The sequence below is a fragment of the Ambystoma mexicanum genome, chromosome 11 (assembly GCF_040938575.1).
Source record: "Ambystoma mexicanum isolate Mex_15411 chromosome 11, UKY_AmexF1_1, whole genome shotgun sequence".
Taxonomy (NCBI): domain Eukaryota; kingdom Metazoa; phylum Chordata; class Amphibia; order Caudata; family Ambystomatidae; genus Ambystoma; species Ambystoma mexicanum.
In genome coordinates this window covers 604283567-604306125 of record NC_090934.1, presented here as the reverse complement: position 1 = coordinate 604306125, position 22559 = coordinate 604283567, and the positions used below count along the sequence as shown (strand labels likewise).

The 22559-nt window shown below is 46.1% G+C and overlaps 1 protein-coding gene across 2 annotated transcripts in view; it reads right to left on the bottom strand.

Moving 5' to 3' along the window:
• PRMT3 (protein arginine methyltransferase 3) overlaps window positions 1–22559 on the bottom strand; it is a 2239468-nt gene that overhangs the window by 1872842 nt on the left and 344067 nt on the right. For both annotated transcript variants that reach the window (XM_069623482.1, XM_069623481.1), the window contains exon 4: window positions 5658–5707. In XM_069623482.1, the coding sequence (XP_069479583.1) occupies window positions 5658–5707 (50 nt within the window). The remainder of the gene's footprint in view (window positions 1–5657; window positions 5708–22559) is intronic.

Sequence of the window (22559 nt, the reverse complement as noted above, 5' to 3'; positions counted from 1 at the left end):
TATCTGTCTTGACACCCAACACTGTCGGGCAGCATGGGCACAACCAGGAGCAGGGTGAGACAAGAGTTCTTACACAGCCTCACAAGAGCAGCGACACCCGTCTCCATGTTGCTAGATGACATCAAAGAGGCCTCTGCTCAAGATTAATGCTTTCGCATACTACAAGCGGCTGGAAGCAGCGGCGAGCGGAAGAGGGTGCTTGAGAAGCTGGACCGACATACACGTGACGCACGTCAACCGTTGGAACAGATGTGGCGCATAAATGATGAGCTGATTTTCATGGAGGGCGGGCTGGTCCTACGAGGGTCAAAGATGCTTATCCCGGCAAGTCTAGTGCCTCGGGTGCTGGAGTTCGCCTAAAACGGTCATCAAGGGGTGGCCAAGTCCAAGGCGCATCTCTGTCATAAGGTCTGATTTCTGCTACTCGAAGGGGAGGAATTTGTTCAAAGTTGTGTGTGGTGCCAATCAGCACTGCCTCAGCATAAGGAGCCATGGATTGAGAGCGTGGAGAGGAGCTGTGTTGCATGGGAGGTGATGCACATGGACTTAAGGTTCACCTGCCACAATACAAACTTTTTGGTACTGGTAGACCAGTGGTCACACTATGCCAAAGTTGAGTTTTTAGAACCCACAGCCCTGGAAGATGTGGTTCCGACGCTGGAAAAGATCTTCGCTGTCCACAGGCTTCCAACTGTAATCTGTACTGACAACGGCCCACCGTTTCAAAGTGGAGGGTTTTCATAGCACCTGCAAGACCATGGGGTGCAACACCGGAAGGTGACGCCAGTCTGGCCGAGGGCTAACTGGGAGGTGGAGAGGATGATGGCACACTCAACAAAGTATTAAGGATCGCGCATTGGCAAGGCGAGTGTGAAAAGAAAGCTTTGTACAAGTTCCTGTCGGAGTACCGTACCACCCCACTCCTCGACCAGCGTTCTGCCTGCAGAAGCGCTATTCCACCGGTGCCCGAGAGGGCTGATACCGGACCATGTGCCTCGCAGCCCAGGGGTGACCAACGATGATGAAGTGTTCACAAGGAGGAGGAGAGCAAATGAGAACAAGAGTGAAAGGAGAAACCTACAGAACCAACCTTTGGTGGTAGGGGATGAGGTGTTGATGCATGCAGACACCCAAGAGGAAATCTGTCCCTTTGCCACGAATCACGCCCATTTAATGTCGTGGACACAAAGGGGTCCATGATTACCGTCTCAGATGGCCAGGCTATGGTCAAAAGGAACTCCAGTTTCTTACAGAAGTTGACGAGGACACCCACGAGGTGTGAGGACTGGGACGCAAGGGCAGAGACACAGTTGAGATGGCCTAGAATGGGTTTTCAGGAGTGCGCTCAGGGAGGTTCCCTGGCCAGCAATGAAGAAGCTGGCCCGACAGACCAAAGAGGAGGTACTGAGATGGACTATGCAAGTCCTGCAGAGGAAGACTAAAGGCGGTATCCCGTGCGCAAGCACCGCAGACAGCCCAGTTATCTTCAGGGCTTTGAAGTAGGTCTCGCCAGACTGGAATGATATGCAGGTCGATTTGGTTTGTTGTATCCACCTATTGTGATATTCAGTTATTTGACGCTTATTTGTTATGTTTGTTGTTTGGTGATGAAAAAGGTGGAGTGTCATGTGCGTGTTCCTTTGAGGAAATGATGGTGCAGGACATCATCACCGCCCTTTAATAAAAGGGGGCTCCGCACCACGAGCGGTATTGTGAGTGTTGGAGCCCAAGAGGAAAGTACTGGCTCCATGTCATTATTCCTGGAGCAGAAGGATGCACCAGAATGTGGCCTGCTCCAGACTAATACTGTGTAAACCCAGCTGGCATTTTAAAAGCTTGTATCCTGAACTGGTGGCGTTTTGTGATTTGACATGCTGAGTGCTACATGAAGTGGCAGCTGGTGAGAACGTAACATACATGTTGTGCTGCAACCCCCAATAGAACACATGGCATCTTTAAAGTATAATTCCATTCCTTTGGAAGTTAGATTTCTCCCCCTTACCTCCTCTCACTCATACGCTCCCATTCATCAGGGCTAATGGCTGCTGCCAACGTGCCTCCAATAACATCGTGGCACACAACGCACTTGGCCCTCCCCAGTGCCCTTCTCAGCAAGAGGCTGCGACACCTACCGCAACGTCTCACGTGACATGGTGACCTGCTATTGTCTCGCCCATATTTTCTCTGGACATCCTTTCCCTGGGCGTCCTCAAAGGGGGTTCAATCTAAGGGCACTTTCATTCCGTTTGCCCCTGTTCACACCTGCCCATGCAGGGTTTCACTTTCCACTCTGCTAATTCCCTTTCTGACTTTCCTCCACTCTCTTACCCCTCTTCCCTGGTAAAGTCGTCCAAGCCCCATGTCATGGATCTTTTATCCGCTCTTAATGGTCTGAAATGTTTGCAAAACCTCCTTTGCTTTCTGTCTCTTCCCATATCTTCTCCAGATCCATTTCTCCATTCTCCCAGAACCTCGTCATTCTCTGCCACTCGCTATCGTAACCAGTATAATCTTACCTATCCAGCGGTTTCTTCTTTTCCTCCACCTCTTGTCTCTATACGGCTTAGGAATGCTTGTTCAGTCTGCAATAAATCTCACTCAATTCTTGATCTCTTTTTCAGGCTTAATTTGCAATTCCTCTGCCTCACTGAAACCTGTAGTACTTCTTCCAACACTTAGAATTGTAGGATTAACTCTACTTCATTTAGCTCCTCCACTTAGTGGCAAGGTGGCAGAGTTGCTATACTGTATTACTCTTTTTGGACTCATCCATCTCCAGCAGATCTCCCCTTTTCTACCTTTGAATACGTGGCTTACTCTTACTCTTTTTCTCTTGCTTTTCTTATTTTCAATAGACCACCTACTCCGCTCTGCATCTTTTATGATAATCTGGACTCCTTTCTTTCCTCTCTTCTGCCTCTATCACCGCTTTTCTTACCTTTTCGTACATTTAGCCTCCATCTCACTACTACTCACTCCTCTCCTCCAATTCTACCGTCTTTTCCTTCCACCTTAACCAAATTCCTTCCCGTCCTTCCTATGTCTCCTGTTCATCTCCCGATCTTCTCACCCTTGCCACCATCTACTTCAGTGTACTTGCCCCATCTATTGCTTTGATCACTTTCTCATTTCATTTTCTCCCTCACTTCCTACCGCTGTCTCTACTCCTTCCACATTCATATTCTCCCATCACAACCTGTGCAATTTCAACTCTCTCCTTTTCAATGTTACATTTCTTCCACTCAGCCTTTTTTCTTCTTTCTCTTCGGACCAAGTGACCTCTACTCTGCACACTAATCTTCTCTTCACTCTCAACTCACTTGAGCCTTCTTGTTAATCCCCATAACCTTGATTATTCCATTCCCTTCTTGCCTTTCTCTGAGATACTCTCTTCAGAAAACACAACACAGCTGGAAGAAAACACTATCCCGTATTTATCATTCTGCCCCCTTTGCCTGCCATTATTGAGACTTATCCATTCTTGATTCCAAAAAATGCTACTTTTCATCTCTTACTGCGTCTCTTTCTCATCATCCTTGTTGCTTGTTCCAGCTTCTTATTCCTCTCCCTCCCCTCTACGGACTACTTCACCCCTAAAGTCTAAACTTTCTGCTCCTCTTGCGCCGAATCCTCTGCGACCCCAACACATTCCACTCATGCATGACCTCACTAAGCTAATCTCCTCACTTTTGTCTTTTTCTCACTTTACTGATTCATACACTGCCTCCTTCCTATCGTGCACACCCTAACTCCTTGACCCTATTCTCTCATCTTTGATTCCATCTACCTATCCTCGCATCATTCCATACCTCACCTGTCTCATCTATCTCTGTATACTTTTTTGTTTCTCTCTTTGTTCAAACATGCAACCATTATGTCTATTCTGAAACAACCTTTACTTGAACCTCTTCCCCCCTGTAGTTTTCATTCGATCTCCATCCTCCCCTTCCTCTTTAATCCACTTGAAAGGGTTGTTAACTAACAAGTCTCTTTTTTCTTGAAGTCTCACTCCCTACTCCCCTCTGTTCAATCTGCCGTTCGTCCTGCACACTCTACTGAGGCTGCTCTCCTACATGCCTCCAACTCCCTTCTTTCCACAGTCATCACAAGCTTTCACCCAAAGTTTTTCTCTTGGAACTATCTGCTACTTTTGACATGGTCAACAACCTTACTCTAGTTCTCTCTCTTCCCTCAGTTTGTCTGGTGCAATTCTTCAGTGGTTTCATTCTTACCTCTCTAATTTAAACAATTCGGTTTCCTGAACCAAGGACACCTCTTCTTCACAGTCCCTTCTTTATGGTGTCCTTCAAGGTTCTCTACTTGACCCAATACTTTTCTCACCCTACACTATCCTGCTTTCTGCACTTATTTAACCTTTTCTGTCACTTCTATGCTGACGAATTGCATATCTTTTTCTCATTCTCATTGTTTTATGGCACCCTACTGTGACGAATCCCAGGATGCTGCACTGATTCCATAGCGGGAGCCCCTTCCCACGAGGTCAGGGAGATGAGGCTGCTACCCGATAGTCCCCCTGGGTGTGGTAATCATTGCGTGGATCTCATGGGGGGGGGAACTCCCTTTGGGACCAGTGAAAACCAGATGGGGGTACGCAGAATCCCTATACACCCCACAAATCCCCCATCTCTCCTTCACCTCCTCCCTTTACACCACTACCCTCCAATGCCATGTATTTCTGTGAAACAAAACCACAGAGTACTGAGACGAGGAGGATCTCTAGTGAATTACAAGATCAGAACTCGATCAGTACTGGGACGAGGAGGAGACGCAGAGCAATACAGAGTACCTACAAGAACCACATTGCCCATTCTAGTGGCTTCTCAACAGTTCATTGGAAGAGGCTGAGTTAGAAACAAAGAAGGACTTGCCCATGTGTGAAGCCAGACTTGGAGGAACCACGAGACGGCGTTCGTTTTCGGGAAGAAGGAAGACCGAGGGGCTGAGCAGGACCCTCCGGTTTGGTGTTTTCATTCACAAATCATGAATATCTGACAATTCAACCTTATTAACATCTTGTCTAATTCAGTAAAGATTTGTACTCCTGAAAGAAGACGTTTTCTCTGCATTCGTTATCATACATACATTTACTTTGTGTAGTTCAATCTCGAACCAATGACGTTAACTGCTACTTTTTATATGTGAAAGGAAAGTTCTTCATGGCTTCATACTTTCCTCATGTTAACATATTAGTGCCAACTGACAAGGAAAACTATACACCTTAACTAAGGCACTGTGCACCATTTCAGGTAATCCAACAACGAGAGTGGAGTTTTTGGAAGTAATCTGAATTAACACAGTGTCAAAACTTTTCACGCTACACAATTCTAAAAAGTATACATTATTTTGCTTGATTAAAACAAAAAGATCCGTTTTTATACATTAGCAAATAAAAGGAATTAAAGCACTATAAAATAAAACAAACGTCGAGTTGCTGTGTTTTGCAAGCTAATCTGATTCTATTGCGCAGCCCACATGAGAACCACTAGCCTTGCGGTTTATGACGTCAACACTGCCTCCCCAATGGCATTAGAGGCTTGTAATTCACTGCAAAACCAGTCATTTATTATATCAGTTAACTTGTAGTTCATCTTTAGCCAAACATGACAAAAGGTTTAAAGTAAAATAAATCCACTTACCGTGGTCCTAATGAAATTTATTAACTTTATATATCCATAGAAATCAAGTCCTGAAACAGAAATAAGTGTTATGTGAGAACAGATACAGACTGCAAACATTGCTAAATCACAAATGGCCATGTTTTTTTTCAAACTATCCTTTCAAACAGTCACACATCTATCCACCAATCACATCTAAATCTCTACATGTAATCCTGTCATCTTTAGTTCAACACTTCAGATGTACCTCTTGAACTCTCAGATTCAACATCATCTGCACCAAACAAGGCACAGTACAGGTATGCTTATATATTTTTAAGTATTTTTTTCAACTCTTTTGCAAATATATATATATATATATATATATTATATATATATATATATATATATATATATATATATATATATATATATATATATATATATATAGGGTGCCTGCTACTTACCCTGTAATAAGCTTTTAAATAAGCATATCCTCCTTTTTAACCACTCTAGCAAATGCCATGTATTGCACCATTCAGCACTTGCTCACATCAAGTGACAGTTACTTACAATGCTATGCATTCAAAAATGTTTATTTTTAGCAGCATTTTCATGTTCATGTAATTTAAATAAAACATTATGCAATTTATATTGGTATAAGTAACCATACCAAATCTAAACAAATACAGTCCATAAGCACTATCCTCAATTGTATTACAACAAACCACAATCATAAATGCCATATACACTTCAAAGATATCATTCCACCATATTACAAATACTGTATATTCCCATTACATTACCAATACTTATTATTATTTTATTTTTATTAAACATGCCATGGTTTATACAACTCTTTCATGAAACATTCCCATACCACTTTCATTCACAATTCCCTCCCTCACGAGTCCAAATTAATAACAGAAAAACCAAGACTATCCTAAGTCGCCAGTCTCATTTAAGATCAAGTACCTCCATAAAAAATGTAGTTATTGCTAATACCACTTTCACTTTTTCTCCCAATATGGAAACCTCCCACCATTCCTCTTTCGTTAAGGTTCTGCACTCCATAAGAACCTCAAAGAAACTTCCTTCTTGTTAACTCAACGGCATCACACTCGAGGAGTAGATGTTTGTTTTTTTCCAGATTAATATTACAATACCTACACATAGAGGAATCCACGCTCTTATCCATCCTGTATCCCAAGATTTTGTCGGTCGGGAGAATATTTAGCCTCAATCTCATGAACACATTCCTATGTTTATTTGAGTGGAATTCTATCAGGTACTTTGGGATTTGGTTAATAGCTCTTTGCTCCCTCCTAATAATCAGAGACTTTATATGCCGATCTCACGTCTATGGTCTCAATCCAGTCCTGTCTCCTCAGCTTTGTTTTTATCTTGCCCGGGTTATTTATCATCGTTTCCTCATCTAGGCCCAACTCCTCCAATACCGCTATGCATTCACATTTCCAGGGATCTACTGTTCTATCCCTTGCTGCTATACAAATATTACTATAGTGTGTGTGTAGCCAGTGGCCAGATTCCTGGGGACATGGCCTATGACCTTGCCCCCAAGAATCTGGCCACAACCACTACAACAGAACTAAACCATATAACAATACACCTTCGAATAACAAAGCTTGCCCTGAAACCCATGCAATTGAAATTATGTCAGCTGACACCAAAACTGACTGCGGACTCGGCGACACCTTCACACCCTTTTTTCACCTATAATAAACTGCTCCATATCATCTTTATTCCACTCCCCCCACCCTTTCCAGGTCCTATTTCGGCCCCAAATGTGTCTTCAACTTTTTTCTCACTGTGCTGTCTGCAGTCAGCGGCTATGTCCGTGGACTCGGCTGCACCTGCAAACCCCCTTTTCATCTATAGAAACAGCTCCTTGTCAACTTTATTCCACTCCCCAACCCTTTCCAGCCACCAAATAACCCCAAATGTGTTTTTCCAGACACCAGCGGCTGTCTGTGGATCCAACATGGCGAACGTTTAAATAACTATGATGCACCTCACGCTTTTGAGCATCCAATAAGCTGGCGCTTACGATGTCCCTGAATAGGGAAGTGAGTCAGCGGACCAGACGCAGATATCGCAATTGTTTTTTAACCTACTTTCTGGCCATTTTATAAAAAACTACTGGACGGATTTACACCAAATTTACAAATGCATACTTTTGGGACCAAGCCATAGCTCCTGGTGCAATTTGGGGAAAATCTGTCCAGAGGTTTGGGCTGTCGGCGCAAGCAACATTGTTTTTCCATTGTGTCTATGGGGATTTCCACACATTTTGGGCCCCCCCCCCCTACAGCTTTGCCCCCCATGGATGAAACCATAAAAAAAACTTTGCAGAACCATTCTGACGTTGCCATATACCTTTTTGGAAAAGTTTTGTAAGCATTCGTCCAAGGGAGGCAAAGTTATAAGTCGCCCAAAAAGTGCTCTTTCGATGAGTTGAGAAACTTAACCATAACTACAGGGCCGCTTCCGCAGGCCCTGTAATATCGAAGCAGACCCCATTATATATGACGCTCCAAGTGCCAATGGATGTGTGTGGATTCTACAGAAGCCATAGACTCAATAAGTACACTGTTATGATCTTCCAATTAAATGACTAATTAGCAAATAAATATGCCAGCACTGCCCAACCTTCACTTGGGTAGCCCTTACTGCCTCTCCCCCCCCCCCCCCCCACGTCCCTCTTTCTTACAGTGAGCTGCTTGTTTTGAGTTAGTTTCCAAAGGCGTCCTATATTACCAGTTATTACCTACGATTTTAAAACAGCCAACAATTGTTTGGAGACAAATACTGACATTCAATGTATGTGCTAATCAAGTTGAATGGTTGGCATGCATAAATGTACACAAAAAAGCCCAGGAAGGGAGATGGTCAAGGAAGGAAAAAGGTCAAAAAGGACCTGTTTTTTCCCTGATCAGGGGGGCGCTGTTGCGTATGACGAAGATGGCCGCCTGACAGAGGAGCTCCATCGCCTGGCATCAATGCGAGCCTAAAATCCTGTGCTTAAGGGTGCGTTATACATGTAACGCGATAGGATTGTGCGGTTAAACACCTGCGCTACCAAGCTATCCTGAAGTCATCCCGATCGTCCACCCGGGAAGCTCGCTGTCCAGAGATCGTGCCGAAGGCCTGGTGCTCCTCCCCCTCCACACTGTGCGCAGCGGTCACCCTGCAGACTCTACCGCAGCACGACAAGAGACAAGAACCTGCTACAGATCTCCTCCGGATCCTCCCAGATCAGTCTGGCAGTTCCACGGCTCCATGCACCCAGCTCCAGTTCCGGGCTGTGCCGCTGCCAGCGCCTGCCCCCGCACTCCGGGGACGTTGCTGCCTACCCTGCATCGTTACATTGAAGATCTCCTATGGCACAGGGGCATGCACCCTCGCCACTGCCGCGGTCGAGGCCCGGGCAGTGCCTTTCATATTCTCTGTATCAAGTATCCCTAGCCGGCACAGAAAGCTCTACTGGTGCACTACTGCTGCGACGAGCAACAGAACGCCCAGGCAACTATCCCCTATCGCCACTAACTGTCTTGGAGACCCATGGATCACTGCTGCCTCAGTGCCACTCTACTACACCTACACCTGGACTGGGGCATACACCCCATCCTGCCCACTCAGCCTACCACACTAACGTCCCACTGGACTGCTGGGTGCTACGCTGTCCCAATTGGGTGGGTTGGCGCCTCCACAACGTGGGTGAACCAAACATTCTTTGTTATCTTGCCGAGTGCGCTGCAATAAGCACTCTACCATTACCCGCTCAAAGCTGCAGCAATTCGAGGAACGACGGCGTGATACCCCCAGCAGCCATCACTCCTCACCGGGTGCACTACTTCGGCATACCATCCCTGGGGCTTCCCACATCACATACTCTGCAACCTACGACAACATGAGCACACTGTGAACGTGAGCCCCGGATCGCACAGAGCCTCATGCGCACCCCGCTGCTCCCAGGGACCGCAGCAGGTAAGGTGAGGCCCACCTACTATAAGAGACACCGGGACATCCTGGTTGACAACCCAAATACCTGCCAATCCATCGCAGGGGCTCCAGATCCACTTTTGCAACTGCCTCACCCGACTACAGAACGATGGGGCGCAGCATTACCCTGACCCAATTAGAGAGGAGACTCTGTGGACAGTGGCGGCCACGCTCAGTGCACCGTCTCATCGAGTTGCTGTGCTACACTCTTCGTTCCCACCAACCAACCAACTCAGGTTACATCTAATCTGTGAGGTGCATATAAACACCTCCTATGGTCGCCACAGCCCCGCTGGGGTTTAGTGCTCACTTGCGCTAGCATCCCCCTGTTCACTTTAAGTTACAACTAGATTACTCCCTCGCCCACTGCATGGGGTGGGGGGGCCCATTACCACAGCTACTACCACAGGAAACTGAAATTGTCACCTGTAACCCCTGAGGGCCCGGCAGACTCTGCTCGCTTCAGGCAGGTACCACTGTAATCGCTGTCGGTCCCAACTCTCCCACTGATTGCTGCTTCACATTTTCCCGCCTGTGCAACAGAGTAACGATGACCAAAGGTACGGTGAAAAAGCAGAGCTCGATAAATATGCTCGCTAAAGCTGCACCCAAGCCAACAGATGGAACTGATACTGGGGATGGCGCTGCTGGCGGGGCGAACCCAGCCAACTACATCGGGTGATGGAGTACATGCAAGAGGGACTCACTGCCATACATACCCTGCCCCTCTCCTACCCTGTACAACGCCTATACTAAACTTCTCTTCACAGAACTTGATTCCATGGAAGTCATTTAAGCCAATTTCGCTGACGATACCCAGATTTTGATACCCATCACAGGTGATAATAAACAAGATACCATAACCATTAACAAAATCTATGCCATCATTCATAACTGGATGGCTACCAACAGCCTCTGTTTGAACAACGAAAAAACTGATTCTCATCATAGGCTCTCTGGCACGCCTTAAAGTCCTACACACTGACTACTCGTCCATCACCAGTGATGTGACGTCTATCCCAGTCCTTAAACATTTAAAAACCCTGGGTGTTTACCTAGACGCCAATTTATCCATGTCTAAACATATCAACGCTCTATCCTCTTCAACGGCTTACATATCCAAACTTATTTCACTCAGTCGTCAATTCCTCAGCCCACAGAATTGTCTCACCTTAGCCTGAGCACTCATACCTTCAAAAATGGACTATTGTAACATCCTACTACTAGGAACCACAACAACAAATGTAGGTAAACTACAACTGCTGCAAAATAAAGCCCCCCAGGTAGCCTTTGGTCTAAAAAGAAATTAACATATTTCTAACATCAGAAGAGAAGTACACTGGCTCCCCATCCAAGTGACAATCATTTTTAAGACTCTGACCACAGCACACAAATGCATACCTAAGTCATTGTGTATCTCAAAAAACACTAACCCAATCATTAAGATCTGGATCCAGCACACACCTGAATGTCCCCAGATTCAAGAGTAAAATGGCAGGAAGTGCAAGCTTTCCCATAGTAGCCCCAAGCTTTTGAACTCCCTCCCTAACCACATTAGGAACGAACCTTCACACCAGTGCTTTAAGAGGCGAATCAAGACCTGGCTATTTCATAAATACTGAGACTGCCACCAACAATACTACACCCTCCCATTTTCCTGCCCACTACTCTGTGCTTGAATTTGTGATTGTACCTGGGTGTAATTGTACTTCTTTTGCTGTAACTCAATCTGTAACCAACCATTTTTCTAAGTAATCTTCTGAGATGTAACTATTTGTAACCAACCAAGTTTCTAAGTAATCTACACCGTGATACCTCTGGGGTTGGGCGTATAACAAATGCTATCATTAAAAAAAAAACTAAAAAAAAAACATACCAAATTGGACAATATGAGCGGCACAATAAGCTCAATGAAATTCAGAATTGAAAAATATGATGCCCGCATAACGGAATTGGAAACAAGAATGGGAACGACAGAGGATGAGGTTGTTGCTCTCAGAGCAGATGTTACCTCGCTCCAGAAACCGGTCATATCCATTTGTAAAAAAGAATGAAGATCACAAATCCTGATCGCGACGCAACACCCTACGGATAATAGGTGTACCGGAGGATAATATCACAGGGTCTATGGCAGAGTTTTTTGACCGCACCCTAGTCTCCTTACTGGACACCCCCAAATTATCCCCGCAATTTGCAACAGAACGGGCCCATCGCACGCTTGCTCCCAGGCCCAAACCTGTAGCTCCACCTCGCCCAATCATAGCTGGAGTACTCAACTATCAAAACAGGGACACGTTACTATGGGCGGCGAGAGCCAAGGGCGAGATACTGTTGGGCTCCAACAGGAAACACCTATACCCTGATCTCTCGATCGCTGTTGAACAAGAGCGCAAAACTGTTATGGCCACGAAGAAGAGGCTCTGCGACCTTACTGTGAAATATGCCATGCTTTACCCAGCTAAACTGAGAATTGAGCACTGTGGCAAGGTGTATTTCTTCACTATACCTGACGAGGCTATGAAGTTCTTAGACAACCACTTTCCTGGGTGACCCCAGATTGCACACTTTCCGGATTCCTGATCCCCTTGTTGTCCGCTCCCAATAGGGACCCTGGCAGCAAGCGACAAGCACCTGTATATCAATTTGCATTTCTCCGGAAGTTGCCTTTGCCAACCTCACTATATAGCCACTGTTTACCTGGGAAGTATGCATACGTAACTTGTTTACCAAAATGTACAAGCTAGGCTGTATTGATGCCGGGCTGACGTCGGCCGACAGCCCACCTCAGCAGAGCTGCAATTGTTGGGAAGTTGGGGTAGGGGGCAATCATTCCTCTGATTGGGGGAGACATGGGGGGCGGGTGGTGAGTTGTGGGTAGATTAAAAAGAAATGCTCAACATGTTCGTTATTGTTTATAAAATGCAGCGCTATACAGTGATGGCTCCATCCTATTACCGAACACTAGTCCCCCTAGGCAACAAGACCCACGTTACGATTTGGTTTGATGGGGTTTGACCCATTGCAATTTATGAGCTGGAATGTGCGTGGCCTGGGCAACCCAATAAAAATGCGACACCTTCAGCTATACACTGATCGACACAAGGTGCAAACCCTGTTCCTACAGAAAATGCATGCACTAGCTGCAGGCTGTGAAGGGTTTGCTAGGAGCTGGGGTACGCAACGATATTTCACCACATACTCGACCCAATGCAGGGTTGTCATGACCCTTACTCATAAGTCCATACCATATGTCCCCAAGCAGGCACACATAGATCCACTGAGGCGCTATGTATTATTGCAGGGTGAACTGAGAGGTCTAGAAGTAGTCCTACTGAATCTATATGGTCCTAATGTAGATGACCCAGAATTTTACTCAGAAGTTTTAGAATTGCTTGCATTGTACCCCCATTACCTGTCTTGTGGGGTGGAGACTTTAACACAAGAGTGGACATAGATCTCGACAGGTCCGGAAGTAGACCCTGACAGTTGACCAGGGCTGCCCAGACATTACGAGAGGGCCTAGTGGAACTTGAGATGGTGGAAGCCTGGAGGATGCTTAACCCAACATCACGTAAATACTCCTACTACTCCACAGTGCACGACTCCCACTCCTGGATAGACATGTGGTGGCTATCAGGCGCCCTGATAACCCACCTCAGTGGCACGGACATACTAGCCAGAACCCTCTCAGACCATTCCCCGATTATATTGAGACTAACACTGGGGGACACACTGGGTGCGAATAGAGTATAGCGATTTAAACCACAAGCGTTGCTTGACCCTGTGTTGCCATTACCAATGTTATTCGATGAGACCCAAGAGATTCTTGATCATCCCATCTCCTCGGACGAGATCTCCACTTCCATAGAGTCCCTCCCACCTGGCAAGGCCCCCAGCCCTGATGGCCTCACAATGGACTGTACATCAAAAACACTACGCAAGACCGTGATCACAGTCCTGTTCAACCCAGACAAGCCAGCTGAGCAATGTGGGTCCTACCATCCTCTCTCCCTCATAAACTGAGACGTAAAAATATTCGCCAAAGTCCTGGCTCTCAGATTGGCTCCTTATATGAGACACATTATCCACCCGGACCAGTCGGGTTTTGTGCCTGGCTGCTCCATGGCGCTTAACCTAAAACACCTCTTCAATGTCCTGCCACAGGTTAAATCAGAGACACAAGCAGTCGCTGCGGCTCTTGATGTTCAAAAGGCCTTAGATTCGGTTTCCTGGCAATTTATGTAGGTGGTAATTGAGTAAATGCAACTTTGGGCCTCAATTCATATCATGGGTACAACTTCTATACACGTCACCTTCTACTAGAGTAAACATAAATGGGTCACTCTCTGCTTCATTCGACATTCACAGCGGGACCCGGCAGGGATGCCCACTATCTCCCTTATTACTTGCTATTGTGATGGAACCCTTAGCCGATGTGATCCGGCATAGACACACCCAAAAGGGGATCAGACTCCTGGTCGAACCTGATATTATTTCGCTATATGCGGATGACGCACTATTTGTGCAAGACCCTACACTAAATCTGGCCCCAATCATACGCAATGTCCGAGTTTCAGGTCAATAGCACCAAATCTGAGCTATTCCAACTCAATGACACTATTGTCGCTCTGGGGGACCTCATGGGATTCGCCTGGACGCCGCTAGAAATCAAATACCTTGGGCTAGTCGTGACACGCCACCCATCGCCACTCTATGCCCGCAACTATGGGGTATATCTCCCCCAACGTATAGCCAAGCTTCACATCTGGACAAAACTCTGACTCACAATAGCAGGTCGCATGGCACTCCTTAAAATGATCACCCTCCTGAAGATACTGTACTACTTCTTGAATAGACCAATGTGGCCTTGCAATACGTTCTTTGAAATACTGAAGGTGGCGGTAAATAACTTCCTGTGGCACACAGGAGCGGTCAGACGAAAGCGGGATACACTTAAGAGACCCTACATGCAGGGTGGACTTGCCACCCCAGACTGAAAAATACTGGGTAGCAGCACAGGCGTACTATGCAGCCAACTGGTTCGACAGAGATACACATCACCCACATGGCAAAATCGAATGACACGCGGTGGGCCCCCGTAACGTGCGCTCACTGATACTACCGCCAGTATGGAAAGACCATGTAGTTTGTATCCCCATCACTGCGGCAGCATTGGCTTGGGGCAAAATATGGAGAATGATAGACAACCCTCGCTTTTTCTATGGAGACTTACACTTTATGGAACTTATTTCCGTCGTTCCCTAAAATAAATAACACAGTGATGCAACAATGGGCGGTAGATGGCTATGAATCCGTGAGAGATGTGTACAACATGGGGTACTTTATCACGTTCCAAGACCTGCCCAGGCCCTTGTGAAGACTCTCCTCATGCTGGCTGCAATACGCTGGGCTCCGCTGCGCAGCTAAAGCAGCCTGGATGAAATTCCCTGCACTAGCCCCTGATGAACCATTACTGGATATCGTTATGGGGTGGAACCTCTGCTCGCAGCAGAGTTGCCAGGCTATACGACCTGCTGCAATGCCGCAGTAATAAGCCTCTTGCGAAACCTGGGCTAAAGAACCAGCCATAGACATCACTGACAAGACTTGGGAGGCTATGACCCAGACCCAAACTGTTTCCTTTAAGTCTAGGTTTCGACTAACACAATTGAAGGTACTACATAGGTTCCACTACACCGCGGCCGCATTACACCTCATCTCTCACACTCACTCTGCCCTGTGCCCCAGATGCCATTCCGATGATGCGGAATATCTCCATATGCTTTGGGACTGTTCTGAATCGAGAGGGTTCTGGAGGGAGGTATGTGATATTATGTCTGTGATATATTCAAGTGCCATCGAACCCACCCCACTGAACTGCTTGTTTCAAAGGTTCAAGCAGCTCTGACTTTGCTTTCATAAACTATCGAGCCTCCTTTTGTTGCTGGCAATTAGATGTCTATTGATGCTATGGCTGCGCCCTACCTCCCCATCCATGACATACGGGCCTCTGACCAGGAGGAGCATTGGGCCTGGCTGCAACCCACGACCTGTAAACCTATAGACATTTGGACACTATTTCGCAATTATTTGCTGTCCATGCAGGTGAATTTTCGGTGCAATGATAACTCACTGAACAGTCAGTAGCTCTCCCTGCCCCTATAACTCTTTTATGGAGTCACATATGTATCTATAATACCATTTACTCTATATAACTCCTTGACCTATACCAAACCAATGTGAGCAATAAAAAATGTAAAACTGTCTTACTTTTTTACTGCTGCTACTTTTATCTTTGTTGTAATGTCAAGCACTGTATAAATACATTTTCTTTAAAAAAGGAACGGTGTTTGGCATGGTAAATCTAGATCCTGGGCAGGTAACCACAGCAAAACAACACGCACAGTGACTGGTGGAGGCTGATCAAGGATATGGGAAGGAATAAGCCTAAACACTGGTAACAGGGGATTTTGGATAACATTTGTGATTTAAGGTTTCTACGGCAGGCCTGTACCTTTGAAAAGCTAAGATGGGGTTAGGGAAAAGTCACAGGCAAGCTTTGTCTAGCTCCACAATGTAGCTGTCTCAGGTTGGTAACATGGGACCATTGGGGTAGGCATTTTGTATGTGAAGAATTAATGATACAAGCTGGCCCTTTCAGACCCAGTTAACGCTGGAGCAGGAGACAATTTGGTTGGGCCTTACTCACCTTGTGTCCTTCTAAATGTGATCAAATGAGTGACATTGGGTTAAACAATATTACAATCTGGAGATTTCATGCAATACAGATGCCAATAAACAATATTACAATCTGGAGATTTCATGCAATACAGATACCAATAAAAGGCTAGTAGAGTTGGGGAAGAGTCAGTCATGTGTAAGGTATACCGGACATCGGATTGGAAACCAACCAGTGCAGTTGAAATTAATGATACTAAAATGGGGAGACCTATCCATCTGCTACATGTAAAAGGATGATTGGATGAAGGCAACGTGTGTTGCAGGTCAGGTATGCATGACTCACCCTTTCATTTATCTATTGTTAATAAAAAATACTACAGACGTGGGTAATATTAAATAGAGAGATATCATGACAGATCAGTGTTTCTGAAAGGCTATCCGGACTGAGGTAGAGACTGATACATAGGCAGGTGGCTCTCTAAACATGCAGAAAACAAGGGGAGTCCTGGGAGTCCCTCTGACGGACATTAGTCCCGGTTACGAGAGCCTTACCCAGATTCTTCAGCTCACTATCTTGTTCAGAGGAGAATTGCCTAGCATTTCAGTGCTGGACTGCCCCAGGGCAGGACAAAAACTGATATGTTATGGATATTTCTCCTTTGTGAAAGAGATAAGTGAGTTAAAGAATCTGGCTAAGACTCTCAAAACTGGGACTAAGGGCCGGCAGAGGGACTCCCCGATCCCCCCCTTGTGTTTGCTCTTAACATGCAGACCTGTCTGGCTTATGCTCTAAATGTAGAAAAAAACTCCCAACAAAAAAACAGGAAGAAACAGAAAACAGTTGTCTCCCATTTTCTTTTGTCTGCACTGCTTTGTTGGTGTGATCAGAACTGAGGCACCAAGCAACACATGGAATACAGAGGAGCTCTACGATTTTTCTTCTTGATGTGAAGAGTGTGAGAAACCTGAAGGTGTCTCACCCACTAGTCCCTGGAGATCTGTCACCCAGGTGGTCAGGAAACTGCCATCGCTTTTGGATCCAGTTCCTGGGGTGGACCAGTGTGGGAGGATCACCTGGATGAGGGGTCTTCAGAGAGTAGAAGTGGGACACTGGATGGTGAGACGCAGTGTCCTCTTCCCTGTAACACCTTTACCCCACCCTACCAGGTAGAATACTTAGGAATTCATTGCCCCCCACTTTTCCAACATGAACACTTTCTCACAGACAGCTCACTGTGAAAGAAAAAGGACTAACACCTGAGCCGTATACCTGATGTGTCCCAATACAATGGTCGGCAATTACTGATCCTTACACACCTGACTTCCATCACACATTCCCACAAAGATAAAAGGCAGAGCACAAAAGCACACTCTGAGCAAGGCAAAGCACACGAGCAAGCAGCAGTTCCAAGATGGCAGTTTAATGCAAAGCGTAAGACGGCAAGACCGAAGAGGATTGCAAGGAGGACCGTGCCCTTGCCCTTTTCACCGAAAGACTATCTTTCAAGAGCCTTCGAAAATAGGAGACGGAAGACCTGGAATAAAGCTGAAGAATCCTGTATTGTGTGTCGGAGGTACCCGGGGAACTCCCGTGTCGACAGTCAAGGCGGGGAGAATCATTTGCTGCCATGGTACGGTCCTTGGCTCCTATAACAAAGCAGCACTAGTGAAGTAAGCACAGCCGGTGAGTTTGGAAGACTGATACCAGACCGGTCTGTGTGGAAACCAAGGTTGCAAACGGCAACCTTGTATAAAGAATATTGAAGAGAACAGTGCATGAAGTGTGTGTAGCAAGCGGCGCAAATATAATTAAAACAGCAGATGAGTGATTGAACTTTTAATCTAAGATACAATACCGTAGACGGAGTGGTCCGGCACAACGCGAGTGCTTATTCGAAGGTCCCTGTTAAGTAACTAATGAAAAGGTAACAAATGTTAAAACAAGAGGAATTGTGAAACTGAAGTGGTCATGCAACGGGTCAAGCCAAACCCTGCGCACATTCGAAAGTCTTTGATACTTAAAGTAAATTAAAATTGGTCTGATCCCATCCGAGGGAGACTAATTGTGTTAAAAGAGATCCCAGCCCGGCTGAGGGGCATCGAGGGTGAACCGTGAGTCACCCGAGAAAAGAATATCCTACGAACATTATGTCAAAGGGATCTGAGCCTGGATGAGGTGGATCCAAGGTGATGAACATTGTTCTAACGGGATACGGGATGAATAGTGAATCACCCAAAGTGAATACTTGTGCAAATCTAAGGAGGAAAATAACTTGTTTATTTGGTTACAACAGGCCCTCTGAGTGAAGAGCCTTTAAAAAGCAAGGAGACATGTGCACCAAAGGCCCCAATGCTAATGATTGAACTGTATCATTGTGCTAAAGACTGTGCTACGCTTGAGTGAACCGCCTTGGCCTGTGCTGAAAATGTGGGGAAGGGAGGCCAACGGCCTGAACGACCTGGCATATCAGTTTTGAACACTTGTTTCTTTTTCATAACATTGTTCCCCACACTATTTTTATTTAAAAGGTAAGGCTTGGCAATATTTTTTTTTTAGTGTAGGCCCTTTATTGTGACAAGACACCACTAGGACTGCGTTATTATTATTTGATGGTCGTAGCTTGCTCCCATCTGTAGATTTAGATATGCATTTATCAAACCTTTTTTGGAGTTCAATAAGCACCCTTGAACTGTGGTCACTTATGTCTGTTTTACTGTTGATACCATGCAAACAAAGGGGGGTCTGGGAATCTCTCTACCAGCACGAACACAGCCCAATGACCTGTTCTTGGGTGAATAACCCCTGGGAGGGACTCTACCAAGTCTTTAGCTCACTGTCCTTTTCACAGAGAAGAAATTTCCCCGCATATCAGCCTTTGTCCTGCCCAGGGGCAGTCCAGCGCCGAAATGCTAGGCAATTCTCCTCTGAACAAGAGTACCATCAGTAACCCCATACATGTGTTTCAGCCTTGTTGGGCATCATCAGTGAGGTGAAACTGTTGCCTCTCTAAGAACAGTGAGCAAGGGGTCCACTTCTGGATTGCCCTGTTAACTTAGGGTGAAACCCAAAGTTAATGTATGCAAACAAAGGGGGGTCTGGGAATCTCTCTACCAGCACGAACACAGCCCAATGACCTGTTCTTGGGTGAATAACCCCTGGGAGAGACTCTACCAAGTCTTTAGCTCACTGTCCTTTTCACAGAGAAGAAATTTCCCCGCATATCAGCCTTTGTCCTGCCCAGGGGCAGTCCAGCGCCGAAATGCTAGGCAATTCTCCTCTGAACAAGAGTACCATCAGTAACCCCATACACGTGTTTCAGCCTTGTTGGGCATCATCAGTGAGGTGAAACTGTTGCCTCTCTAAGAACAGTGAGCAGGGGGTCCACGTCTGGATTGCCCTGTTAACTTAGGGTGAAACCCAAAGTTAATGTATGCAAACAAAGGGGGGTCTGGGAATCTCTCTACCAGCTAAAGACTTGGTAGTCTCTCTCCCAGGGGTTATTCACCCAAGAACAGGTCATTGGGCTGTGTTCGTGCTGGTAGAGAGATTCCCAGACCCCCCTTTGTTTGCATACTGTTGATACCATGCCTTTCTTACAAGAGAACTTGTAAGATTTGTTTTAATTATTAATTTTCTAGCGGTACCACCCAGCGTTGCACGAGTCTATAGTCGGCATGCACGTGGGGTATGCTATAGCCTTGTGCATGTTTTATCGAGTCATAACATGCAATCAAAAAAATAGGAAAATCAGGAATCTCTCGAAAAGCATTACTCACCGTAATCTTATTTCTGATGCTTGTATGTGCTTAGATTCACATGCTGTGCATAGGCCGACATCTAGTGGAAGCTGCAGAGTATTACAGTTTGTTTTTCGAAACTCGAAAAAGGGGCGTCGAGTTAGGGCGTGCCAGTAATACTATCCCTAGTGTGACGCCCACTGTACCCATGATCCCTCACGCGTGTAGGACCCTCAGATTGTATTTTTTCTGACATGAAGTAGCATGAGGAGTAGCGTGAGTACAGAGCATCCAAGCAGATAAGATAGATAAGACTACAAGCATCCATGCGCCTTCTCTCAGAGGGGAGGAAGGGCGGGCGCATGTGAATCTAAGCATATACAAGCTTCAGAAATACGATTATGGTGAGTAATGTATCCCTTCTGTGGCTTGTGGAATCTGCTTAGATCACATGCTGTGCATAGATTAGCGAGCAGTGTTAGAAGAAGGAGGTGGGATGTGAGAAGGGTCATGAGCAAACAGATGTCTTAGAACGGCTTGTCCCACTTGAGTATCTGACTTGGAATGAGTGTCAATGCAGTAGTGCCGAGTAAAGGTGTGAATAGAGCTCCATATAGCTGCTTTGCAAATGGTGTCAAGAGGTACATTTGTAATGAAAGCCAGAGTAGCCCCAGTACCTCTTGTAGAGTGGGCCCTCGGCATAAAAGGCAGTGTTTTGTCTGAAAGGGAGTAGCACAGTTGGATACATCTGATTATCCATTTAGAGATGGCACCTTTAGAGACACCATCTCCTTCTCTGCCTGGAGCTACGGAGACGAAGAGTTGATCTGTCTTTCTTAGCGGTCTGGTCTTGTCCACGTAGTAGAGACCCGCCTTCCTCACATCTAGTGTGTGGAGTTTCACCTCAGCCGAGCTTTTGGGTTCTTGGAAGAAGGTCGGTAGCTCAATGGACTGGTTAACATGGAATTTAGAAATGAACTTAGAACTTAGGTGAAAACCTAGGTTGAGTGCGTAAAACCAGTTTATCCTTATGAACAGTAAAGAAAGGATCCTGCACTGACAGAGCCTGAATTTCACTGACCCTTCTCATGGATGTAAAGGCTATTACGAAGGCTGTCTTATAAGTCAGGTGTTTGAGACTAGCTTTATGCATGGGTTCGAAGGGAGGTCCCATGAGTTTAGCAAGCACCACATTAAGGTCCCAACCAGATGGTGGGTTAGAAATTGGAGGGTGGAGTCTCTTTACCCTTTCCATAAAGGCTTTGACAACTGGCACTTTCCACCATGACTCTGTTATGGGAGGTGGTATAGGTTGACAGCGCCGCCAGGTGTACCTTGAGTGAATTAAATACCAACCCTGCGTCCAGTAAGTGGAGCATGTAGGTGACAATATTGGAAGGAGTGCAATCAATTGGGTTGATTTGTTTATTCTGGCACCAAATAACAAATATTTTCCATTTATCAAAATAACAGTGCCTCGTATTAGGTTTCCTTTATTCTTTTAATATATCCATGCATCTCTGGGGTAAATTGAGATGGCCGAACTCTATGACTTCAGGAGCCATGCTGCCAAGTTCAACAAATTTGGTTGAGGATGCACTGTTTGTCCTTCGTGCTGGGAGAGTAGGTTGTACCAGCATGGGAGATTTATGGGGTCGCACACCGCCAGTCTGCGCAAGTGTGGGAAACATGGTTGTCTTGCCCACGTAGGAGCAACTAGGATGAGCGTCATCGATTCCCTGTATATCTTGTTGACCACCTTCCTCATCAGAGGGGTTGGTGGAAAAGCATAAGCAAACATCCCCTGACCAGTTCATCCATAGAGCGTTCCCCTTGGAGCCTGGCTGGGGGAACCTGGATGCGAATTCCAGGCACTGTCTGTTTTCGCTTGTGGCGAATAGGTCTATAGTCGGGAAACCCCACCGAGAGAAGAGATCTTCTACGACTTCTTCGTGTAGACGCCATTCGTGTTCTTCTGGGAGGGGATCTCTGCTCAAAGCGTCCCCTAGTGAATTAAGATCCCCTGGAACATGTTGAGATGACAGGTACCGCATGAGTGCCCATATCCAAATTTTCTGGGCAAGCCTGGACAGATTTGGCGAACAAGTGCCCCCTTGTTTGTTTATGTAAAACACTGCCGCTGTGCTGTCTGTTAGGATCTGCACTGACAGGTTGGATAGGTGGGGTTCGAACGCCCGAAGCGCTCTGAAGACTGCCAGGAGTTGTAGCAGGTTGATGTGATTCTGAGCCACTGTGTGAGACCAGAGACCCTGAGCTGTGTGGTGAAGGAGGTGAGCTCCCCACCCTGACAGGGACGTGTCTGTTGTGAGAACTGCCTCTACTTCTGGATCGTAAAAGGGTTTCCCCTTTGAAAGATTCTCTCTTGTTCACCAGCGAAGACTCTGTACTAGTGTTGGCGAAACGACCACTAGATCGTCCCACTGACCACTTGCCTGAGACCACTGTTTCGCCAACCATTCCTGCATGGGTCGTATGTGCAGG